The following is a 23743-nucleotide window of genomic DNA, read 5'->3' on the forward strand; positions in this document are numbered from 1 at the left end:
TGAATTCTCTTTCTATAAAAACAAATGTTTTAGTATACCACGGTTTTGGGGTTTTTAAAATAGCTTTAGAGGATTCATTGATGCCCTAAATTTCATTCATGGATCCCAAGTTAAGAAATTCTAACAAGCATCGAATCTGTACATTAGCTGATTTAAAATTCATGAGGCATCTCTCAGAAAACAAAAGTAAAGATCCAGGACTTAAATCAATTCTGTTGCTTTTAAAGCATTTCTAAATAAAATATTTGCTTATAATTTAAAAGTGGCCCCAAAAGGAATCCAAATGCTAGTGTTGATGATGAAAGTAAAGAGATCTAACAGTTTATTGCATTTTATTAGGGAAATTTTATGTGCGTTTAAGAATTTGGGAAAACTGCCAGTCTTAGGAGATGTTCCTTGTGAAGACCAAAGATCTACTCTGTGAAAACTGCTATAATAAAAAATGGAGTTTGCCTAAAAGAGAAAACCAAGTGACACCCAGTGCCTCTGCACATTCCCTGGCTGTGACATGCTGGTGAAGTAGTTCTGATCTTCCCATCTATAGGAACATTTATTCAGTGCTCAGGTCAATGAAATTTCCTCCAAGAAGTCTTTACCAATATCCTCAAGCTCGCTGCTGGAATTCCTTTCTCTGCATTCCCACAGCACTTGATTTACCTATTAAGCAGCTCACATGAATTCCGTCATGTTCCTTGAGGAGTGTATTTCTCCAACAAAGAACATCTCGCACTTTGCCTGTAGTAGGTTTTCAATAAATACTTGATGCGTGATTGAATATATGAATAAATTATTTGTGAGATAAGCCTTGAAGGTTATGTAGGAATTCAGCCAGGGCAGATGAGCCTGAGGAACAATGATAAAAATAAAGCAGAGATGGGGCAAAGCCTAGATTAATTGGGAAGAACTGTGTTATCCAGCCTCATAGATCATTCCATGCTTATAGTACAATGAACTTTCAGGCAATAGTAAATTGATAAGATATTTTTCAGCACAGTAATGCAAGTACTGATACTGTATTTTTAAAGTTGTATTGTTTTTGTAGATCTCCTTTCTAAGATATAATATGCATTATTATATTGACCTATAGTTTACTAAACCGATAAGTATTTTGAGTGTTATAATATACTAAACTTTGAAGTAAAGAGCCCATATCTTAAAACATATTCCTGGGTACTAGTAGTGCTTCAAAATTTAGTAAGATGGTCCTCTTCCCTCTAACTGTTATTTCACAGTGGCCTAACCATTTATCTAAAAGATATAATGCAATGCATTTATAGAATTGTAGGAACTGGTGGGAGAAAGAGAAAAGAAGAATCACTATTTTTCTTATTTATAGGCATTACACAATTATACCTACATTACAATATATGACACTTGTGAAAGGCAGTGCAGAAAGTGAATTTTGAACAAATGTATCTCTGCTTCAGATTTAGCAAAGACCCAGCTTGGCCCCCAAGTACCCAAGTTTGTTGAAGGAAAATTGAAAAAGAAAAAGAGGGTAGAGAAACCCTTTTCTCTATTTCTCAAAATAACATTAGATTGCCTCAGATGTCTTCTCCCATCCGCCATTCATTCCAAATTACTTGGGATTACAGGACCTTGTATCTCACACAAACACACACACACACACACACACACACACACACACCTTACTTGTTGTATATGACATAACCTTGACAAAAATCTTAAACTCTTGTTTAATGCAATAAAGTATGGGAGGAATTACAAGATAACTTGGTATCATTGAATCATAAAATCACAGGTTTGGAAGACACTTAAAGGCACCTACTTCAACCTCTCTCAATAGAACTATGATATTTTATCATATTAAATAAAATATATGTGATATGTATAGTTTAGAAAGAATATATAGTATGTATAATTTGTGCTTGTGGTACATGGAGGAGATTTGCTAAAACAGAGTACTTTTTATAATTTCTGTAAAGAGATTGGATCTCAAATTCCCAGAGTCAGGGGTCAATCTCCCTATGATAGTTTAATATCACGTAAGATGTTTCTGTGAGGAAAACAAATTTGAGCATAACCAAGTGTTGTCATGTGCCCTCTCTGCCTCCATCCCTCCATTCCTATTCAGTGATTATTCAGAGCTACACTAAGATGCTATTTTACAACAGTGATCCCGTTATTCTAAACCATAGTCTTATTGAATGAAAGAAACCAATAGTTGAAGGTCTAAACTAGTGGTTCTCTACTAGATGGGAGTTTAGGGGGCAGTTTTGCCTCCCAAGGAACATGTGTCATGACTGGAGATTTCTTGCTGTCATAACTGGGAGGAGGGTGCTACTGGCATCTATTGGGCAGAGGCAGGGATACTGCTAAACATCCTACACTACACAGGACAGTCCCCATGACGAAGATTTATTCAGCCCAAAATGTCAATAGTAATGAGGTTGAGAAACACTGCTATAAAATTATGTTACAGAATATTGACATGTTTAATTACAGTTGTGCATATCCTAATTCATTTATATAACACATAGGGACACTAGCATGTTTATCTGTCAAAATTAGTCAAAATTATGAAAGTTTCTAAGGATATCTTTCTCATTTCTACCTACTTCCTCCCCAACAATTCATCTGCACAAATAAATTTCTCTAAAATTTCTGCAGAACTGGAATTTGGTTCTCTGAGCCAAATGTAATTGTGATTAACCCTTCTAGGGCACCTAACAGAGCTGCAGAGTCAAAAATGCTTTTAAGGATGATGATGCCATTAAAGTATCAGTGCCATAAAAATTAATTAACCACGCTAAATTACAGCAGGTAAAAGATAGACTCTGTTTGCTTCTCATCCTATTCTCTATATTCCTTGCTGTTCTTCTGCTTGAAATGTGGTAGCAGATTCTGAATTTTAAGCTACCTCAACTCAAATGGCTATGTGTCAGCAATGCAAAGAGAATGATTACTCGGAACTTGATAGTCCTGAAGAATGTTTATATGGAAAAAGTATATCTCACCAGTATGGCCACAATTATTACATTTTTATTAGTTCAATTAGAAATGAAAAGTGTTCACCTAACTTCAGAATTTTACCAGAGTCTGTTTCAGTGCTTCCTTAAATTGTTTGCTATCCAAAGTGCATAAGTATAGCTGTCTTATATTTTATGATCACTACCCTGAGATTATATATGTTGGAATTGTTTAGTCAAGCGATTTTTCTTTTGCTGTGCTTTTCCCATTGTATTTTCACTAAATTCTCCTATGTAGCCTTGCTAGTTCTGTTGCTCTTTATCTTTAGTTAATAACTCTTCATAAAAAATGCTTAAATAATTACACACTGCCCCTCAAATATAACACATTTTTATATTTTATGTTAAGACATTTTGATAACCGCAGTAATATTAATTCATAATAATATCTCATATTTATAGAACACCTTTAATATAGAAGCTTTCTACTGCAGTTTAAAGTCTCTATAACATATACATATATGCATAGATATAACATGGAGCACACAGAAATGCACACACACATTCCTTCTATATTTTATATTTAGCATCTCTGAGGAAGGACATCATAGACATTCCATATTTACAATAGTGTCCAATAATCTCTAGGCTACAAAACCATGAATAATTTAACCAACTAATATTACAGGGAGAAAGTTTCAGGGGAATTCTAGTAAGCTAAATTCCATTCAGACTTGGCAATTCAAGGATAAAATCTCTTGCTTCTATGAAAAGTATAAACAGAATCATATGTGTGGACAGGTACTTTGCGTCTCACTGGCACTTCGTCTCAAAGACTGAGACATCTCTAGAAATCAGGATGCTAATTCATCATCAAATCACAGTCGTCTTTGCAGCCCCTCATCCCTAGGGGGTGAGAGACAGTAGATCCCTCACAGGTGCAGCTTTGAGTCTTTCCATCAGATGAAGCTGGGAGTCAGTATACTCTCACTGGAAGAGGAAAATTGATGATTGCAGCTAACTTGAAAATTATTCCTAAAATCATCACCATCGTGGCTTTTGGTGCCATCCAACTTACTATCATTCCTGCTGCCCACAGTCTGTGGACCAGTGCTCTGTCTGTAACTGTTGGCCTTTTCCCTCCTGCCTTCCTTGTCACATGCCTTCTTCCTCTTATGTTGTTATTCTTTAAAGCGTCCTGTCCTGGCTAATTTTGGATATCAAGCTGTCATTAGAAGTCCCAACCCATGAACTTTCAAGTACTTTTAAAAACAGCTCTTTGCTTTGTGGTCATCACGAGTAAGGAAAAAGGCATTACATATTATCATTCACAAATCACAGAGCACAAATAATCCTTAATTTCTCTTGAAAGGGAAGGGGAAGAATGTTTTCTTCTATAGTCTCATCCATGAAGTCTTATAAAAATGTTTGCTTTGTGTTTGATTCTCTTCAAAACAGAGAGTGCCATCTATCCACAAATCCATGTCCCCTGCACAATGAAGACAATATATGAGAGCCTTTACAGTATATGCTAGGAATAAGAATTCTCAAAGTTCCACTGTTATCAGCTCCTCCCTGATTTCAAAGACGTTAATTTGATAACCAAAATGGAAAGGACTCCACAACATTCAAATGAGAAATTGTCTTATTAGATGCCCATTCAATGCCAGGCATTGTTCCTGGGGACGCAAAGATTAAAAAGAGGTGGTCCCTTCCCTGTTGTAATGCACTTTCATCACAGTAATACACTGTGTACTGGAAATCCATACAGCTTTAAAATCTGTTATAAAATTGGGCACATTAAAGTTCTGTAGGGAAGAGAAAAGAAAAATGGTCTCTAAGAAAGGACAAAGCATTAAATTTTTTGGAAAAGGAGTTTTCATATTTTCCTGTAGCTGGCAAAGGATTCACCCCATTTGTGCCTAAGCTCTGTAAACTGTTTCCACTCCTTGACCAACCATGGGAGCACTGTCAGTTGTCAAAAGAAGGTGTGCTTTATAGTGATAGGAGATAATTAGAGGTGCACGTCCTGCCATGATTTAAGGTAGAGATCCACATCATCTTAGAGTTATTACATATTCAAGTGCCTTGTTATATACTGATGAGAAAGCAAAATATTAAATCACAAAATGGTTTCCATGGCTTAGCACTCCTGCCCCTGTGTAGGGCATAAACAGATCTTAAAATACACAGTAGACATTCTGCATTTAGGAGCCAAAGTATTGCAGAAACAAGTACTGTATTGTGAAATAAAGCAATTTCTTAACTGTCATTAGTTTGTATGTCCGTAACCACATATCAAAACGTTCATAATTTTTATTTTAACAAAGTTTAAAGTCTTTAAAGTCTTAAGCTTTTCAATGGTTTGAAGTAAAAAGAAATTAAAGTTAGTGTGGCGAACACTAAACAAATTGAGGTAATTTTTTATTATAAAATTGAATGTATAATAAAAAAATTTTAGTAAACTTCTTGTCTGAATAGCAAGTGAATAACACATTCTCATGGCTTGTATTTTGCATTCTTTATTTTAACAATGTTAAAAAGCTAGAAACTGGTGGTAGTGTGGCATATTTACATGATATTTGTGTTCTTTGTAATGTTTTTTGTTCACTGGGGCAAAATTGCTTTAAGGGGAAGTAGTCTCCTCAATTGACAGAATTTTAAAATGGAAATTTTATTACCTTATTTTTCTTCACTAAGGTTAATGGCTTTTCATCCCTATATGAAATTTTTGTATACGCCATGATCGATGGGTAGCAGTGAAAGATGGTCTCCACCCAGTGCTGTTTCTACAGAAAGTCCAGAGATGGTGTTATTTATGTGTTGTGGCTTGCTTTAGTTTTGCACTGTAGCACCACCTGGTGGACAAAATATCATTTGTTTATTTTTTCCTACGTTTTAAAATAAAGTTACTCCTTCACATTCTATATCCAATTATGACATATGTTAATAGATATTTCATTGTAAAAGTACTTAATCTTAAAGATCATTGTAAGATAATGATAAAAATAAGATTAAAAAAACCCTGAGATGTTTCCTAAATACTATTGCCAAGTTAAATGTCTGAGTTTTTAAACTTCATGAATATATCTAGATTTGAATAGTATGTTAATACATATGCAAAAATCGTGGGGTTTTTTGACAATTTAATTATGTATCATTTACATTTTTTTCTCAATAAAGAATTAAATAAGACCAGGAATTTTCTGTACATCAGTAGCAAACTATGGTTTTTGTTAGATTGTCTACAAAAAATGCAGAGTAATCACTTTGTAAGCAACACTTTATGAAGAATTTTCATGGTATAAATTCTTACCATGTTAATAATTTATGTAAAATTAAAATTAATATTTTAAACATTAAGCCATTTGCATGCCCATTTTCTCCCTTATAATTAAACTTGAGTTGTGGTCTTACATTTATTAGTTCTTAGGTTTTAGTAGTTTTTTAAATTTTCCAGAAGATAAATTTGACAATATTTTCAAATGAATGTTTCAAATGAAACAAAAATGTTTAACGCAGTTTTGAGAATTTTAAGCATGTTAATCTTTGTCCCACATGTCTATGAACTATAGTGAAATTTTTTCCTGTGAACACGCTGAGATTCCACTTGCTCCTTTGGAATACACTACTTAGCTATTCTCTGGTAAAATTGGGGGTCTGTAAATCTGAATTGTGTGACATTCAAAGGCTTAGTAGCTAAATAAGAACTGTTGATGTTTAAATAGGAAGTATATTCTGGCTTAGTACTTTTTCTATGTCATTTAAGATAAAATTATAACGGATAACCTTCATTAAGACATGCACCTTGAACTGAAGTTATTTACTTTGTTACTTCAAGAGAACACTTAAAATCTTCTCTCTCTCTTTTTCCTTTTTCCTAAAGGCCTTGGATGGGATACTGTAAATTCAGCATATGGAGAGACCATTGTCATGCCTTGCCGACTCAAGGTGCCTCAGAATCTCATGTTTGGCAAATGGAAATATGTAAGTGTGACCTACCTTCGACTTGGTTAATTGCCTCTAGTTTTTGAAATAAAATTCCTTTTGTGAGTAAATGTGAATTTCAAATTAACATAATGACAATATTCAACTGTAGGTACAAATGGAGGAAGGTAGAATTAATGTGTTGACTATTTCAAAAGAATAATTCCTAAGTCTCACCTAACAAATGCTTTTTTAAAATAAAGCCAATAAACGTAATTGTTAGATCGTATTAGTCTGAAAGATTCAACCCTAAGTGTTAGGGGCAAAGGGAAAATTATTTAATTTATTTATAATTTATTCTTATTATTTCCAGAATAAACTCAAGGGAGTACAGAGCAGAGCTTGGAGGGACATGGCAGCCCTTCTCCACATACTCATGTTCTTTTTGGTGTGGCTATTGCAAAGCTGAAAGACACCAGTACGCAGAGTACCCAAATAATCATTGGGAGTTAGTCATCAGCATTAGAACCTTGTTTCTAGTATTTTATCTTAGAACTGTGTGGATGCGGTAGGTCCTTTTTATAGTTAACATTGTTGATTTTATCCATTTCTTGCAGATAGCAAATTGATATTTTCTCAGGTATTGAGTACAGATGGGTCTGGAAACGGAGGGTAGATATCCTGGTAGGTGGATGTGGAGTGGCTAGGTAACTTCAACTGATGAAATATCTCTATTTAATTACCAAAATCAACAAAAGGTTCCTGGGTGGCACAGTTTCCCAGTGCTGGATCACATGAGACTCATGGTGGTTTCTTAGCTTAAAGTAAACATATGTTCCTTTGAACACAATGGCAGATTTTCGCTAGCTCCTTGAAATGTTAAAAGGTATTTGAATAGGAAAAGGATTTGACGGTCAAATAATTTTCTAAAAATTTCTTTATTGCCACACTTCTCAGAGCCTTTCATATAGTAAAATGCGATATGGATTGTCTGAGTTTGGTTCGTTTCTTAGATATATTTAACCACACACTTTTCCCCTCAAATATCTCTAAGAACAAACATTCTGCAGAAAACACTTTGGGAAATGCATTTAAGGTTTTACTCAGCGGGTAGTCAGACACAGTCTTTTAAAATGTGGGTTCTGAAGTGAGACCGTCCTGTTCTACCATATAATTGCTGTGGGATTCTGGAAAAGTGAATTAATCCCCATTTTCTCATCTATAAAATGAGATCATTAAAATGATCTTCCCTATAGTGTGTGAGGGTTACTTGAAGTAATTCATATCAGAATAGTTACCTAGTGCTGGGCACCTGGTAATTGCATGAAAAATGTTAGCTGTTCTGACTATGGGGCTGCAAAGCTCTAAGCACGCTGTGCTTGTGGGAGGGGCATGTGAATGGAGAGAGAGGAGGTGAGGCGGCATAGCGCCTTTCTGTTGTCTCCTCCTGTGATCCAGCTCACGTGGGGTAATTTTGAACTATTTCTGGTTCCCTATAAAAGTGGAAATGTGAAGTTAAGGCCTATGAAAACAGAGTCTATTCACACCCCTAAAATTCCGAGGGTTTGGGAGTCTACACATAATTCACCTGTTGAGTCAAACTAACTGCCAGAATTAATGGAACACAGATGGTGAAAAACTTCCGTGATCACAGACATTTCTGACGATAACCCAGGGAAAATTTTTCACCCAAACTGAACTGGCACAGTGGTAGTGGAAACAAACAATAATGGCAATTTTCAAATTGTTGATTAAGCAAAAAGCTTCAGCAATAAACTGATGAGATACATTTGCAGTACCATGTGCTGTATTGATTTGCAGACATAGTCTGCAAGCTCTAATTTAATGTGACCTGAAGACAAATGGCGGGTTTGGGAAGAGTGAAAGGGAGAAAAGATAGAGGAAGGGCGGATTCGTTTCTCCCCTACAGCACGGTGATCTCCCTGTAAATGGAGGTCCTGGTTCCCTGTGCCCCCTCCACACCCCACTCCCACCAGCACCTGCCTCAGGGCCTCGTACAGAAGAGGCATCTGACTGCCCCACGAGTGGTCCAGTGCAGTCGTAATGGAGCCGGGAGGCGGAGCACCAATCTTGGCTCTGCTCAGATACACTAGCTGGGCACTTGGATAAGTTATTTAACCAGCCTCTACCTGCATTGTCTAATTTGTAAATGGAGCTAATAATATAACTCTAACTTACAGGGTTGTTATGAGTATTGAGTCAATTAATGCATGGAAAATCCAAAGAAAGTACATGGCATTTAGTTAAGTGCTCAAAATTTAGTAACTATTATTTATTTTCACAGGTGAATGAATACAGAAATTTAAGGTACTGGTCTAACATATTTCTCTTAATGAAGGAAATATTTAGGGCAAGAATTTGTTTTATAAACCTGTGACAAAGTTAAAAGATTTAAGGAGAATATTATCGATGTATTCAGATATTCAACCAACTAAAACTTTTGGACTCCAAGATTAGCTTCTTAATTGTCTTAGCTTGGGCTGCTATAACAAAATACCATAGACTGGGGCTGAAACAACAGATACTTGTTTCTCACAGTTCTGGAGTCTGGAAAGTCCAGATCAAGATGCCAGCAGATGCTTGGTGAGGGTCCTGCTCCTGATTTGCGGACAGCTGCCATTTTGCTTTCTGCTCACATGACCTCTTCTCTGTGCTCTCATGGAGAGAGAGAGAGCTCTCATGTCTCTTCCTCTTCTTATAAGGGCACTAATCCCATCATGAGGGCACCATCCTCATGACCTCATGTAAACCTAATTACTTCTCAAAGTTGCATCTCTAAATACCAACACACTGAGTGTTAGGGTATTCATTCGACATATGAATTGGGTAGGGACACAAACATTTAGTCCATAACAGTAAGAAATATTAATAATTTTTAAAAGGTAACTCCCCATTGCACCTTGAAATTTGCCATGCACTTTAAAATGTTTTATCATATTTTATTTTCTCAAAGGCCTTGTGGGGTAAATAGAAGAGGGATTGGCCTCTATTTTAGATTAAATTGGTTATTAGGTAAGAGAATTTTTGTGGGAGCAGAGGAAGAACTGAATTATATGTCTCAGTGCTCTTGATGTAATTGTATATGCCAGATTATATTTTATTTTCATAATAAGCTTCTATATGAAAGCTCTTTGAGCTAAGTTTTATAACTGAGATAGTAAAACTATGGATTTTAGTAATTAATCTGATTCTGTTGCTTAATGGCCATGATTGCTTCACAAGGGCAAATGCTGTTCGTCCATGAAGACTCATTAAACCAGGTTATGTGTAAAGGTCAGCTGTGACAGTTTTGGCAGAAATTGAAAGGTGTGGACATTTAAAGTATGCGAATTAAAGTAATGAATATGCAAAAGATAATTGCCCAGGATTTCTAAACGAGTGTTTGCAGCCCAAGTGTGCGCTTGCTGTGATGATTAGCTGAATATGATTTTGTACATTTGTATGTTTGTTTCCATCTATTTTTTCTTTTATATTGGACATAAGGCCAGCCCTTGTCAGTTTCAAAACAGTCACTAATTCTGTCCTCCAGATGCAAGAAAAGCTCAGATTCCTGGAGCTTTGTCCTTTCATTTTCCCATATTTAAACTGATACCTGTGAAAGAACTTACAGCTTTTCCTCTTATGAAAAGTCATTTTCCAAACCAAAGATTTATGTGAGGCTCATATTCAAAATTATTCTTCTTAGACAGAACTATAAATATTGGTGAAAGAGTATAGCCAAGGAAATTTTGTTACTCTGGATGGAATCTTGAAACATATGAATATGCTGGTTTTTAAAATCTATTGTTATTTTAATTTTTAGGAAAAGCCCGATGGCTCCCCAGTATTTATTGCCTTCAGGTCCTCTACAAAGAAAAGTGTGCAGTACGACGATGTTCCAGAATACAAAGACAGACTGAACCTCTCAGAAAACTACACTTTGTCTATTAGCAATGCAAGGATCAGTGACGAGAAGAGATTTGTGTGCATGCTAGTCACTGAGGACAACGTGTTTGAGGCACCTACGATAGTCAAGGTGTTCAGTAAGTATCTGTAGTATAACTCCTAAGTGGGACTGGTGGCTCGGACAAGAAAATGTTCTTTAGAAATAAGACTGAACTTTCTGGAGTGTCTCCAGAGCAGGCATCTATATAAGAGGACCTCTAGCGATCTTCATTCTGCCCATGGATGCTGTCAGCGAGGAAAACAAAACACCTGAAATTCAAATAGGAGCATTGCAGTGAGAAGCTAAAAGAATGTTCTCTGTTGTTTTCTTGGGTAAAATTTCCTGTGATATGAAGTACTGCTAAGTGAAAACTGGCATGTGATCTTTAACTTTCACTGTACAAATGTACAAATAAATGTTTTGTGATATATACATAGATACGTGATACATACACAATCATGCATATCATGCATACATATATATGTATTAGGCTGAACCATGTAAAATTGACATTTTGATAGATAAAAACAATAAAATACAGGTAAACCCAAATTATCTTATGACTTAGAGTTCTAAGCTTTCTCTATATATGTGTGTGTGTATCCTACACACACACACACACACACACACACACATATATCCTGATCTTTAATGCTTGTTGATTTACCTCTTCAAAGTATTCAGTTGGTTTAGAAAATTGCCCTACAATAAAGAAGTTCACCAGCACTGAATGTGTATGTGGAATACGCCAAGGGGAAAAAGTGTAGTAGGGTTGGCAGAAGAGAAGTTTGTAGAAGAAACTTGGAGTAATTCCTGTAGTCATTAAGGCAAAGTTACTTTGCCTAATGATAATATATAGTTAATGTTACTGTGCAAATAGCTATGCAAATGAATGACTTGAGAAGTTCTAGTTAAAGCATTTATCTTTTAATATTCAAATAAAAAGTCCCACCTCTGTTACATCATAATATTTTAGAAATTACAGGGAGAAAAATAGGTCTCAAAAGTTTCAGAATGCCAGTCTTTTTTAATTAGGGAAGAAGGTCTCACTTTTCAACTGTTTCCCTCTGCTTTCTGATAACTTGATAGCATCTAGAAATTATTAAAATAAATGGAGAAGAAAGAAACCCAGAGGGCCTTTCTGCTTACAGCAAGTAGCCATGGATTTTTCCTGTTTCTCTTGTAATAGCCTATGCAACTAAGTAGGACTCTCCCTTAAGTATTTATATGAACTTCAAAGCTCCTATGGGCTCATGACACGGATTCAAAGAGTGCTTATACTATCAAAGGAAACCTTTGCTCTCCAGAAGAACCTTGTAAAAGCATATTACATGTTTCAGTTGATTATCTTTCAGCTGAGAAGGCACTTTCCAGAAACCATCCACCTTTCTCAATCATTTTATGAATCAAACCAAGTACCAAGTGTTTGCCCACCATGCCCCTTTCCATTAAAAACCCAAATAATCTGCATCCTGTATTTGCCAATGTCCCATGTATTTTCTTTTCTTTCACTTTGATGTTATTAGAAAGATGGGTGGTGCACTGCTGAGGACACTTTTTCTAAATAGAGCAACCAAAGTTTTTTGATTATTAGGCCATGAGGTCATAAATATAAGCTCATATCAGGAATGTACCACAGTGGCTACAGAGATTAATTCACAGCACTCTAAAGGTTATGTGTATTGATTTGTCATTGTCAGGTTTCTTTTTCACTGTGTTAAAATTACCAAATATCAAGATACTATATAAGGAAGTTGAGAAAATCCAAGTTGTTCCATTTAGAAGAATCATTTGTGACAGTTTTCAGAATATTCTTTCGTTAAAAAAATGCCATACAGCAATCTGAAAAAAATTCAGTTGGTCTAATTCGATAAAATGTGTAAGCTGTTTTGGAACACAGAGGATTTCTATGATTGTGAAAACAAACTCACACCCCACATGCCGATAGCACCCCCTACTCCTTCTCTTTTGAATGTTGTTGAAAACAAAGTGATTCTCAGAAACAGAATTTGCATTCCAGGCTCTGGGCCAGGGAGAATTTAAATAGACAAGTTACACACTCTTGAAAATGGCGTTTTATACCAGAAACCGTGGGACACTCCATGTGCAATAAAATGAACAACACAGCTCATGATAAAGAAAGTGTTTGCAAGAGTGTATAGGGGCTTTGCTTTTTTGAAAATAATGAATTTACTTTGGGTCACTCTTTGTGAAACAAACAGCAGCTGTGACAGGGAGGCTTCCATTCTCTGATGTGTATATTGCAGTCACTTAAGAGTTACTAGGCTTGTCCATCAGTCCTCTGTCTCTTACCAAATCACCTAGCAGCATGCACTGTGTACCACCAAACTGAGTGTGGTTAACGTGAGCTAATCCAGATCAGCTTGCTGCAGAGTGCCACCCTCATGGGCAAAGTCAAACTGTTTGTATTCAAACTGGAGGTGCTGACTGATGACTTTGTTACCTCTGGTGTGGATTTGTTTGTTTAGTTTTAAACTGTACCTCAGATGCAAGAAATCATGCCCGTAAAGCAACCCGGATCCAAATAAATCATGTGCTTTGTCACCACTGACACAGCTTTTTTTTTCCTAGTTGAATGTCATCAAAATCAAACTATATTTGCATTTAATGCACATTTGAAGTTAATAAAACCATTCAGAAGCAAGAGTAGACCTTTAAATGTTCCCAAAGATTCATTCCAATCATTATGCAAAAGTCTTAGAGGTCAAATGGGTGCCCAGATTGCCAGTTGGCTGTCAGTGGTATAATGGAAAAATCACTGAACTGGCCATCCGGAGACTTAGCTTCGTTAGATCTGCTGCTAATTTCTGACCTTGAGCGAGTCACTTCCCCTGTCCGGGGCTACGATTCCTTCCTCGTCAGTAAAATGTGTGCCTTTGATTAGCTGGTGGTTTTCCTACGATCCTCTTGAGGAGCTAATAAAGAGTGCTGAGGATAGTGAGGAGCTGCTTCTACTAGATTAGCTAGAATTCCACCTACTCAGTATTTCAAAGTTTTTTTTAATGATAATTCGTTCACAGGAAAAAAATGGGAGAAGGACTCCAGCTCTAAAAAAGCAATTGAAGACCACAATCCAGGCTAATCTGTCAGCCCTCTTGTACTCTGGTGTCTGTAATGTTACAAGGAAGACTGTTCCCATGACATACAGTCTGTGTACATCTGGACCAGCTCTTCTCTTAGCGATGGGCAGTGATGGTTGGCCTCATACTGTTATTTTAGAGCTTCCATTTAGATAACGTTCTCAATGTTTTATCAGAATTGAGCATTCCTCCTCCTACCCTCCCTGTGAACATTAATCAAAGTGCAAGTAATTTTGGGGGGGGGGGATGAAGAAAGCAGAAAATGACCTATTTAACAAATGAGACCTACACCATATATTTCATTTTGATTCTTTAAATATAAAAAATATCTTTCCCTTCTCCTGAGAAAAATAAACTATGATTCCATGCACACAATGGTTTACTTAAGTACATCAGGATTTATGAGGGGTGATTACTGGCAAAGTACTGAGAGAAACACTCTTGAATCAATGTAACCAGTGCACCTGCCTTTTCTCGCTCTTCTGCCATATCAAATTGAGCTCTCCCGTGTGTGGTTTTTGCTAATAACACTGTACACTGTGGGTGATACAGAGCAGTTTTATATTCATCATTCCATCCTCACCTGGCTGTGAGACTCTTGACATAATTATTTTAATAATGCAAATAAATTTGTGGCATGACTTTTCCTTTCAGTTCTATACTTGGTTATGAATCCTTGAATCATATTGAGACATAATTCATGTAAAGTATTTCTTTAAACACTTTGGAATCAATATGCAATTTTGCTAAAATAGTACGTGTCCTCTTTTATGGTCCTCCAACTAATATTCATCGATTGTTATAGGCTAATATAAGAGAAAATTACATACAAAATATGTACTTAATATATAGGGCTTGAAACAAAAGTTTAAGGAGAAAATAACTCTAAGAAATGCAGTAGGTATTACTATTACCTCCACAATACCCACTGTGACTCTCTCTTCCAAATAGAAGGGTGAATAACCGTGTAAAGAGGACTAAACTTTAAGCATCTTTTCATCAAGTTTCCCTGGGTTTGCTACAGTTTCATTTTACTGAAATAATAGATTTAGAAAATATTTATGAAGGCAAAGTACACATGGCCATGTGTGAAGGACCAACCATTGTAACACACCAAGTGTTTATGATCTTATGTACATTGATAACACATCACAGGGTTTAGAAAGCAGAGTAGAGACATATATTTTGCATAAGATGAAATATGTGCCCAGCTGTTTTGGTATGTAATTTTGGTGAAATAGAAAGTAGTACAACTTGGCAAAACCGCCAACCCACGTTTTGTATTAATAGCCTCAGTTTTTGAAGAAGATTTTTCAAATCTCTCCACATCTTCCAGGCATAGGTACTACTGAAGAAGAGACACAAAACTATTTGTTCTTTTTTCTTGTTAGTTTTGACTCTTGATTGACCACATAAATTAATACAGTATCTTACCTCTCTTGAGCTCTCAGAGAGATGTCACTAAATAACTGATTTTAGTTCCCAGAGAACTTCGGCTGATTTACTTAAGCCCCAAGAATTTTCATTCTGTTTAGGTATTTTGGATGCAGCTCTCTCTCAGGTGGATTAGACATTTGCCTTAAAACCTAAATTCCAAGCAGCATTTAACATTTTATCGGTAACTCAGAGTTGTAATTATGAACGTTAATGATATTACATTAAAATAGTGATAACATCAAGGCTTACTGATATGGGGAAGGCTTTAATCCCCCACCATATGTTTCCCAAAAATGGCTGTATATTTTGAGTTTTCTGTAATTTTTTGGTCACATGCCTAACAATCAGGTGTCACTTCTTCCTTGTGTTAATGTAATTGTCTCTGTTATACCTTTGTCTTCTTCTGTATTTCTTTTTCTTATTTTTCTATCTTTATTATGATTTGTTTCCAATCTGCATATTTAGAAAATAGACAATCACTCTTGTGAAAATTGTATTAGGAGAATTATATATTTAGAACTCGTAGTAAATAGACCCTCCTATAATTAAGTGCATGAGTTCAACACATAGGCAGATTTACTATTATTATTCATTATTCTAATTTCTAATATAAAACATAATCGCAAAGGGGAAATTAACTCTCGATATTAACCTGAAGGCTACATTTTTTTCACATATAGACTTGCTGATATCCATTTTGCTGCTTCAAAGACTTTTTGTCTTCATCCTTGTTTTCTGTAATTGTCTGGGTAGGTAACATGTCTGATAACTAAATTCTAAATTGAGTAATAATTATACAAAAGCCAATTTACTGTAGTTTGGTAATCAAAATCATAAGTATTGGAGGTGGTAAACAATAAGACTAAGAAAGAAAGAATAGCTAGTTGTTTTTATGTGTCTATTTATATGAGAGTAGAATAATTCTGCTCCATGAGATTCAAAATCAATGACAATAAGGCAATATTTATTTTCTTTAGACTAATTGTTAGAGCTAATTAAAAAGTAAAAAAATCCATCAATGATAGAAACCTAGCAGGTCAGAATAAAATAACTTAAAATAAGTTTAAGTAACACCTTGTTACTGCAATTTTTAATCAGTTCTTCCTGAGGCCTCTATTAGAATTTATGCTTACAGAATTTCCTGTGTTTAAAATACTTCTGTCCTTTATCTCAGGTTTCAAATTTGAAAGATTTCCTCACATTTACAGTTTTATAACGTGACTTAATTTAAAAGATAAAGTTTGAGATCCATTGGAAACTTAGGCTTCTACATCCCTTACCTAGCTTTGTGTTTCTCATGATTTTAGAACAATGATTCTTAAACTTCATTGCACCCAAGAATCGCCTATAGAACTTGTTGCAAATGTAGATTTATAGGATTTTCCCCCAGAGATTCTGATTCAGTAGGCCAGGTAGGGCTCAGAAATCTGCATTTTAAACAAGTACCCCTGTGATTCTGATTCATGTGGATTCAGGTCTTCACCTAAGGAGTTGGAAGCTACTGATAAGTAGAAAGTGGATGTGGTAATCAATTGGAGAGAATACAGCCTATTTAGTACATTAACCTCTGTTTCACTATCAAATCCATATTCACTGTTTATAAAGAATCCAGAAAACGTAAATCTTATTTTATTCAAAGGAGTTGTAAGCATTTAAGATAATAAAGCAATATTTGGAGGGGATGGACTAACCAGATTTCTTGGTTACAGATTATATGGGAAATTATTCTTTATTTTGTCGCTTGTTTTTCTACTTTGAGTAAATGAATTATTTTTGTATAAGTTAAATTACAAATGTCGTTTTATTCTTCGATGTGTACTTAAAACCTTTCTCTACTTAACTTTAGAGCAACCATCTAAACCTGAAATTGTAAGCAAAGCACCATTTCTCGAAACTGAGCAGCTAAAAAAGGTAAGAACTTGTTTGTGATTAATTGCCTTTACTTAACCTAGGATTAAGTGCCTTCTCCTGGCCTCAGATGCCAGGACAAATAAGACAAACTTTGCCTCTTGTGGAGTTGACAGTGTTGCAGGTGCAACAGTCAGAAAGTCTGCGCGAGGTAGAGTGGGGACACGGAGGAAGGTGTGGCCATTTCTGAAGGGAGAAGAGGGAGACGAGTAAAAAAGGCATAAATGTTTCCTGTTTGAGTGACCTGAATGTTTAATGGAGTCATGAAGGATGAGTAGGTTTTCTCCAGGCCAAAGGTAGAAAGGGCTTTCCAACAACATGAAGTAACACGACGTGAAAGAGAATGACGTTTCGGGAAACATCAAGTTAGTTGCACTGCTGGAACTTTGGGTGCTAAGACAGTGGCCGAGAGAGGGCAGCAGGAAATAAATCTGGAGAGGCAAAGAGAGGCTGGCTGGTGACAACCCTTGTATGTCATGTAGGGAATTTGGACTTCATTCTATTGACAAATTAAACTACAGGAAAGTTGAAGTAAAGGTGGGAGAAGCTCAGATTTGAATGATCACGTTAGTAGAGGTCTGAAGGGAGGCTGTGTTGAACTAGGGGCAAAACTGGAGTTGCGTATTTGGGGACATCAATTGACTAATAATCTCATTTTCACTAGCTAAAAATAGCTAAATTTTCCTTTGTGGGAGAAAAAAACAAGTCCAGAGTTTTTTGAATCAGATTAAATTTTACTGCATAATAGTGTTTGATAAACACTAAATATTAAAGTTAAAACACATTTGAAGAAAAGTGGTGGGGATTATAGATCATGGTAAGTATATGTAGTCTGAAATATGTGAGATATGAAACTGGAAAGGCAGCCCCACTTTAGCACTGTTAATGATTCTTGCACGCACAGATCTATGAACCATGGTAATAGCCAATGTTCGTGTAGTTATGTTATTTAGTTAATGTTAAAAATGAATAATGTCAAGTGAATTTGGTAGTGGTTTTAAATGAATGTGATTTTATTAATAATGACAGCATCTATTGCATATTTTTAACTGAGCAACACCATAATTTTAAGACATTGTTTTTATACAAGACAGCATTTTTTCAGTCCTTAGTTGGTATTTGGAAAATGAATGGGTCAGGGACCTTTGGAATAACTCTAAAATTCCCTGAGGATTCTGGGTTTCCAAATTGACAACCACGGATGGAACCAAGGTAATAACATTTCCTCGTTATTTTGCAGTTGGGTGACTGCATTTCAAAAGACAGCTATCCAGATGGCAACATCACGTGGTACAGGAATGGGAGAGTGCTGCAGCCTTTGGAAGGAGGTGGGTGTAAATGAACTGGGCAATACATTCAGACGCCCTGTTTTGACTTTCTGTTGTCTAGGCATTGCTTAGACTATCCTGCATCTAAATGTGTTGCCCTCTTTTGATCTATGACTCTGTGCTTTGTTGCTTTAAGTATCCATTAAATCATTACGTGATTTTTAAAATACCATTTTAGCCCTTGTGCAGAAGAATCAAGAGCAGAGAAAATTATTTCTGTATATGGCATGTTCTAGAAGTTAATTATAGTGAGTGGGAGATAAGATTCCAGGATGCTATTTCTGTCTATGTCTCTGATTCACGGTTTTGAAAACACACCCTACCTCACTACCTGTCAGTTTTCCCTCCTGTTAAATACAGTTAGAAGGACCAAACCACTTCTCAAAGGTGTTGTGACATTTAATTAAAAATTGTGATTTTTTTGATGAAAACTCCTATTATTTGTGTTCTTTATTTTCTCCAGTGGTGGTCATAATTTTTAAAAACCAAATGGATCCAGTAACTCAGCTCTATACTATGACTTCATCCCTGGAGTACAAGGCAACCAAGGCTGACTTACGTATTCCATTCACTTGCTCTGTGACATACTATGGACCATCAGGCCAGAAAACAGTTGATTCTGAACAAGCAGTCTTTGATATTTACTGTAAGTAACTCAATATATAATTATGCAATTTTAATGTATTAGAAAGAATATTCAAATACTTACTGATCATTTAAGTCCCAATCCAAATGCTCTTTGGATTTTAATTCCAACCCCCCGCCTCTACTTCATGGCACCCAAATAATCTCTTCCTGCTTGGAAGACCTAAGAATAAATGCTTACCCATCTTATGATATCCTTCACTCTCTACTTTGTTTTATTTATTTATGAGCACTTCTTCTGTATTCTGCTAGATGCTAAGTTCCTTAAAGACAAGATCTCTAATTTAGTCTGATCTCTTCTGGTAGTCCTCAGCCCTGGCACATACCCATGAATTTTATAGGAGTTCAAAATGCCATCTGATGGTTTTCTTTTTTTTTTTTTTATAATTTTATTTATTTATTTTTTTCCCCCAAAGCCCCAGTAGATAGTTGTATGTCATAGCTGCACATCCCTCTAGTTGCTGTATGTGGGACGCGGCCTCAGCATGGCCGGAGAAGCAGTGCGTCGGTGTGCGCCCGGGATCCGAACCCGGGCCACCAGCAGCGGAGCACGCACACTTAACCACTAAGCCACGGGACCGGCCCCTGATGGTTTTCTGAATGAATGACAGATGAATAGAGGCTTATGACTGGTTGATCTTCCAGATAAAGGATTTCCATTTTAGTGAAGAGATTTATTTTAATAATGAGATTAATTGCATAAGTTAAATAGGGTGTTGTATTCCCAGATGTTTTGGTTAACTTTATTTCATAGATTTGAAACCTAGAAGATTAGACTGCAAAGGAACCTTCATGATCATCTAGTCTAACTCCATTATTTTACTTAGCAGTAAAGTGAAACCCAGAGACTGGCCCTAAATTAGCTGTAGGGACTGGGTTAGAATCCTCGTCTCCAATGCTGTGTGCTCTTTCCTGTAAGACCGGTGTCAAGAAATCTAATAATTAAGAGCAAACATGCTGGCTATCCAGTCCCAGTGCTGTCAATTACTGTGTGTTTCCAGAAGAGTAGCTTAACCAGCCTAGGTCTAGTTTTCTTATCTTGAAATGGGAAAAATATAATACTTAACTCATAGTGTCATTATGGAGATTAAGTGAAATTACAAATCTAAAATAGCACACTAGGGCCGGCCCTGTGGCTTGGTGGTTAAGTGCGCGCGCTGCGATGCTGGTGGCCCGGGTTCGGATCCCAGGTGCGCATCGAGGCACCACTTCTCCGTTCATCCTGAGGCCGAGTCCCGCATACAGCAACTAGAAGGATGTGCAGCTACGACATACAACTATCCACTGGGGCTTTGGGGGGAAAAAAAATTAAATAAATAAATAAAATCTTTAAAATAGCACACTATATGGCACATTAAATGCTCGTTGTTAAGTACTATTGTCATTATTACTATACAATCATTATTACTACATAAGCAGAGAGCTACAGATATCTTTTTTGCATTTTGGGGGAAAAATACAAGAAAATTTTATTATTATTTTTTAAGTGAATCAGAAATTCTTGTAATACTGCCATATGTTGTAGAATAACCTAATACTTCTATGTCTATTCTGGAGAAAGAGCAGAAATGCCAGTTGAGCCTTAGGAGAATTTTATCTCATCTACATTTTTGTTTTGGTTCCATAAAGTGCAGAACTTTATATAAGAACAAAACGGAAATTCAACTTGTCCTAACAATAAAGGGTTGTTTTGCCTTAAACTTTGTAAATACGTTTCAACTTGATTTAAAAGTGAGGATTGAGAGAATTTCATCATGTACAGCTTATCTAAAATCAAGCTGTTATTTCTGTAAGTTAAGGCAGAATTCTGTCTATTCAAAAATATTCAATTGGAAATGAACTATCTTGGTATAAGTGCAGGTGTACAAGACAGGAAAGAACACAGAGATGAGTAATAAGGATTGGGCTTCAGAAAGAACAGGAGTGTATGTGTGTCAGGCATGAGGAGCTGGGTGGGCAAAAAAGTCCTTGGATGAATATGAAGGAAATGATTTTACTGTGGCTGGCTGTGTGCAGCATATTTGGCACGGCTTTTGAGAGGGCTCAATGTATACAGTGCTGGGCTTCATGGAGAAGACACAAAAGCCTTTAAGACATAGTCCTGACCTTCAAGGAATTTACTACTCCAATAGGGAAATAAGACGCCTCCATCAGAAGGAAATTGTCAGTGCAAGGTAGCAAGTGGTGAGTGACACAGGAACTCAGTGAACAGTCCTAAAAGCTCACATGCCCAAGGACCGCGATGCTCCAACTTTAGTGCATCAGAATCACCTGGAGGACTTGTTAGAACACAGATCACTGGACCCTGTTCTAAAGTTTCTCATCCAGTACATGTGGGGAGGGGCCCAACACTTTGCGTTTATAACAAACTCCCTGGTGGTGCTAATGCTGCTTATTTGAGGACCACACTTGGAGAACCACTGCTCTAGGATGACTTCAGAGAAGAGAAGGAGGGAGCTAGGTGGAAAGAACAGAAGAGTACATTCAAGCAAAAGAAAATGGATCAATTCATCTTGAGAAAGATGCACTAGTCCACTCCCACCTCACCCTATTCAGTCTGGAATGAAGTTTTATAGAATCTAGCTCTCTAATCTTTGTGTTTATTTGACTCTGCCTTCTGACGCTGCCTAAGATTATGCTACCATAACTCACTGCCTGTATTTCTGCACGATTTTCGAGAAACTATTCCTGTCTGTTCACCCCAAACTGCCCTCCTCGCTGCTGCCAGAAATATCTGTCTAAAACACAAATGTGACCATGTTAATTGCTGTGATTAAAATTCTTCAGTGACTCTCCCAGATCTCTCACATTAATCTTCACACTCCTGATTTCAATATGCCTGAGTCCCGTGATCCTGCACTATGTCTCTTCTTCATCACTTACTTCTATAGTCTGTCCTATTTTCCAGATTCCTCCTGTAGAATACTACTTACAAGGCAATCCATATACTGTCACCAATTTACCTTTATCATCTAGCAAACACTTATTTATTCTTCAAAACTCAGCTCTAGGGTCAATTCCAACTGGAAGCTTCCCAGACTCATGCATCTATAAGTTATGAGTGCTCGCTATGCTTACATCATGTGCAGTTTTTATGTTGGTATGGTCTTAATTGTTTCGTGTCATAAATAGACTGAAAGTTCATTGAAGGCAAGGAATAAGCTGTTTCCAAATTTATAACTCCAGCACTTAGTGCCTGCACAAAATAAATATTAGCTAAACAAATGAATAAATGACTGGACAGAAAGATAAGTGGAGAGATGGGTGGAAGAAAATTTGAGTAGACTCTTTTGGTTACTATGTAGGGATATGTAGGGAGTAGTGAGATGTAAGATTCTCACCTGAGCTAGGTCCACTGTATCCAGCCTTTAATTTCTTCAGCATCTTACTGTTGAGCCATAGCCTCTAACAAAGAATACTCTTTAGCCTTATTTTCTCCATAAAAATGACCAAAATGGAATGAAAGTTGCATCTTGGTTCCAATGAACAGAATGGAATTACAGTACACTTACAGTCCTGTTGATTGTGTTAAGCATCTCACTCAGTTTATGGGATTTATCTTTTTGAAAGCAGACCTGCTCTCCTGCATGCCAAAAATCTTGCTGGCGTTGTTTAGTTCATGACTCTTTATTTAGTAAAAGGTATTATTATGTAATAGGAGTGCAGGGTACCTAATAGCTTTAGCTACTTTGCCCGCTGATCCAATCTTTCCAAACTGTAAGATTCATATAATATAGTTAAGTGTCCTTATAATGAAATCATATAGTGAGAATGTTCCTACTGGTCTTTTACCATAAAATAATTATGGTCATTCCTGCCTCAGTTAAAGATATTTTGCTAAGGAGAAATTGATTTTTATGTAACAGGGTCTCTTTGTAGTTTGGTCTAACTAAGATTAGTACTTGCTATAGCAAGTAGCTATTAACTTCAATCCTTCTATAAAAAGATACATTTAAGTAATTACCGTTACTAGCTTCTTGAGAAAATTGTGTATAATTTAGTCATTTACATTGTATGTGCAGAGTAATTTGGTGCTTGACGAAAATGGTTAACTTGTGTCTGTGGCTCTCTCAGATCCTACAGAGCAGGTGACAATAGAGGTGCTGCCACCAAAAAATGCCATCAAAGAAGGGGACAACATCACTCTTGAATGCCGAGGAAATGGTAACCCTCCTCCTGCGGAGTTTTTGTTTTACTTACCAGTAAGTACTTAAGGATTATTACTTGAGCTAGACTACTATCATTTTGCCATGTTGCTGGGCAGCTGGCTGACATTAAGAATTGTATGTACTTGGGCAGCTTAAGTAAGAAAAGATGTTCTTCCTGGGGACAAGGGACCTGTAGGATGTCCTTTGAAAGCTATTTCGGCATCTGCCAGCACTCTTGCCTTTTTTCTCAATGTTAAGAGATTTCAGGGACAAAAGAGAAAAAATCTGATCACAGGAAACCATAATTGCAAAAACTCAAGGTTCGTTATCCAATAAACTATAAGAATCTGCTCTTCAGAAGCAGGTAACTAAA

The 23743-nt window shown here is 36.5% G+C and overlaps 1 protein-coding gene across 1 annotated transcript in view; it reads left to right on the forward strand.

Annotated features, from left to right (window-relative positions):
• Window positions 1-23743, forward strand: part of ALCAM (activated leukocyte cell adhesion molecule) — a 182016-nt gene that overhangs the window by 125423 nt on the left and 32850 nt on the right. Inside the window, exons 2-7 of the mRNA XM_087439532.1 lie at window positions 6817-6917; window positions 10681-10900; window positions 17188-17252; window positions 18490-18577; window positions 19041-19223; window positions 23297-23424. Of these exons, the coding sequence (XP_087295658.1) occupies window positions 6817-6917; window positions 10681-10900; window positions 17188-17252; window positions 18490-18577; window positions 19041-19223; window positions 23297-23424 (785 nt within the window). The remainder of the gene's footprint in view (window positions 1-6816; window positions 6918-10680; window positions 10901-17187; window positions 17253-18489; window positions 18578-19040; window positions 19224-23296; window positions 23425-23743) is intronic.

This window comes from Ceratotherium simum, chromosome 15 (assembly GCF_057802395.1).
Source record: "Ceratotherium simum simum isolate JZ-2026a chromosome 15, ASM5780239v1, whole genome shotgun sequence".
In the NCBI taxonomy this organism is placed as follows: Eukaryota; Metazoa; Chordata; class Mammalia; order Perissodactyla; family Rhinocerotidae; genus Ceratotherium; species Ceratotherium simum.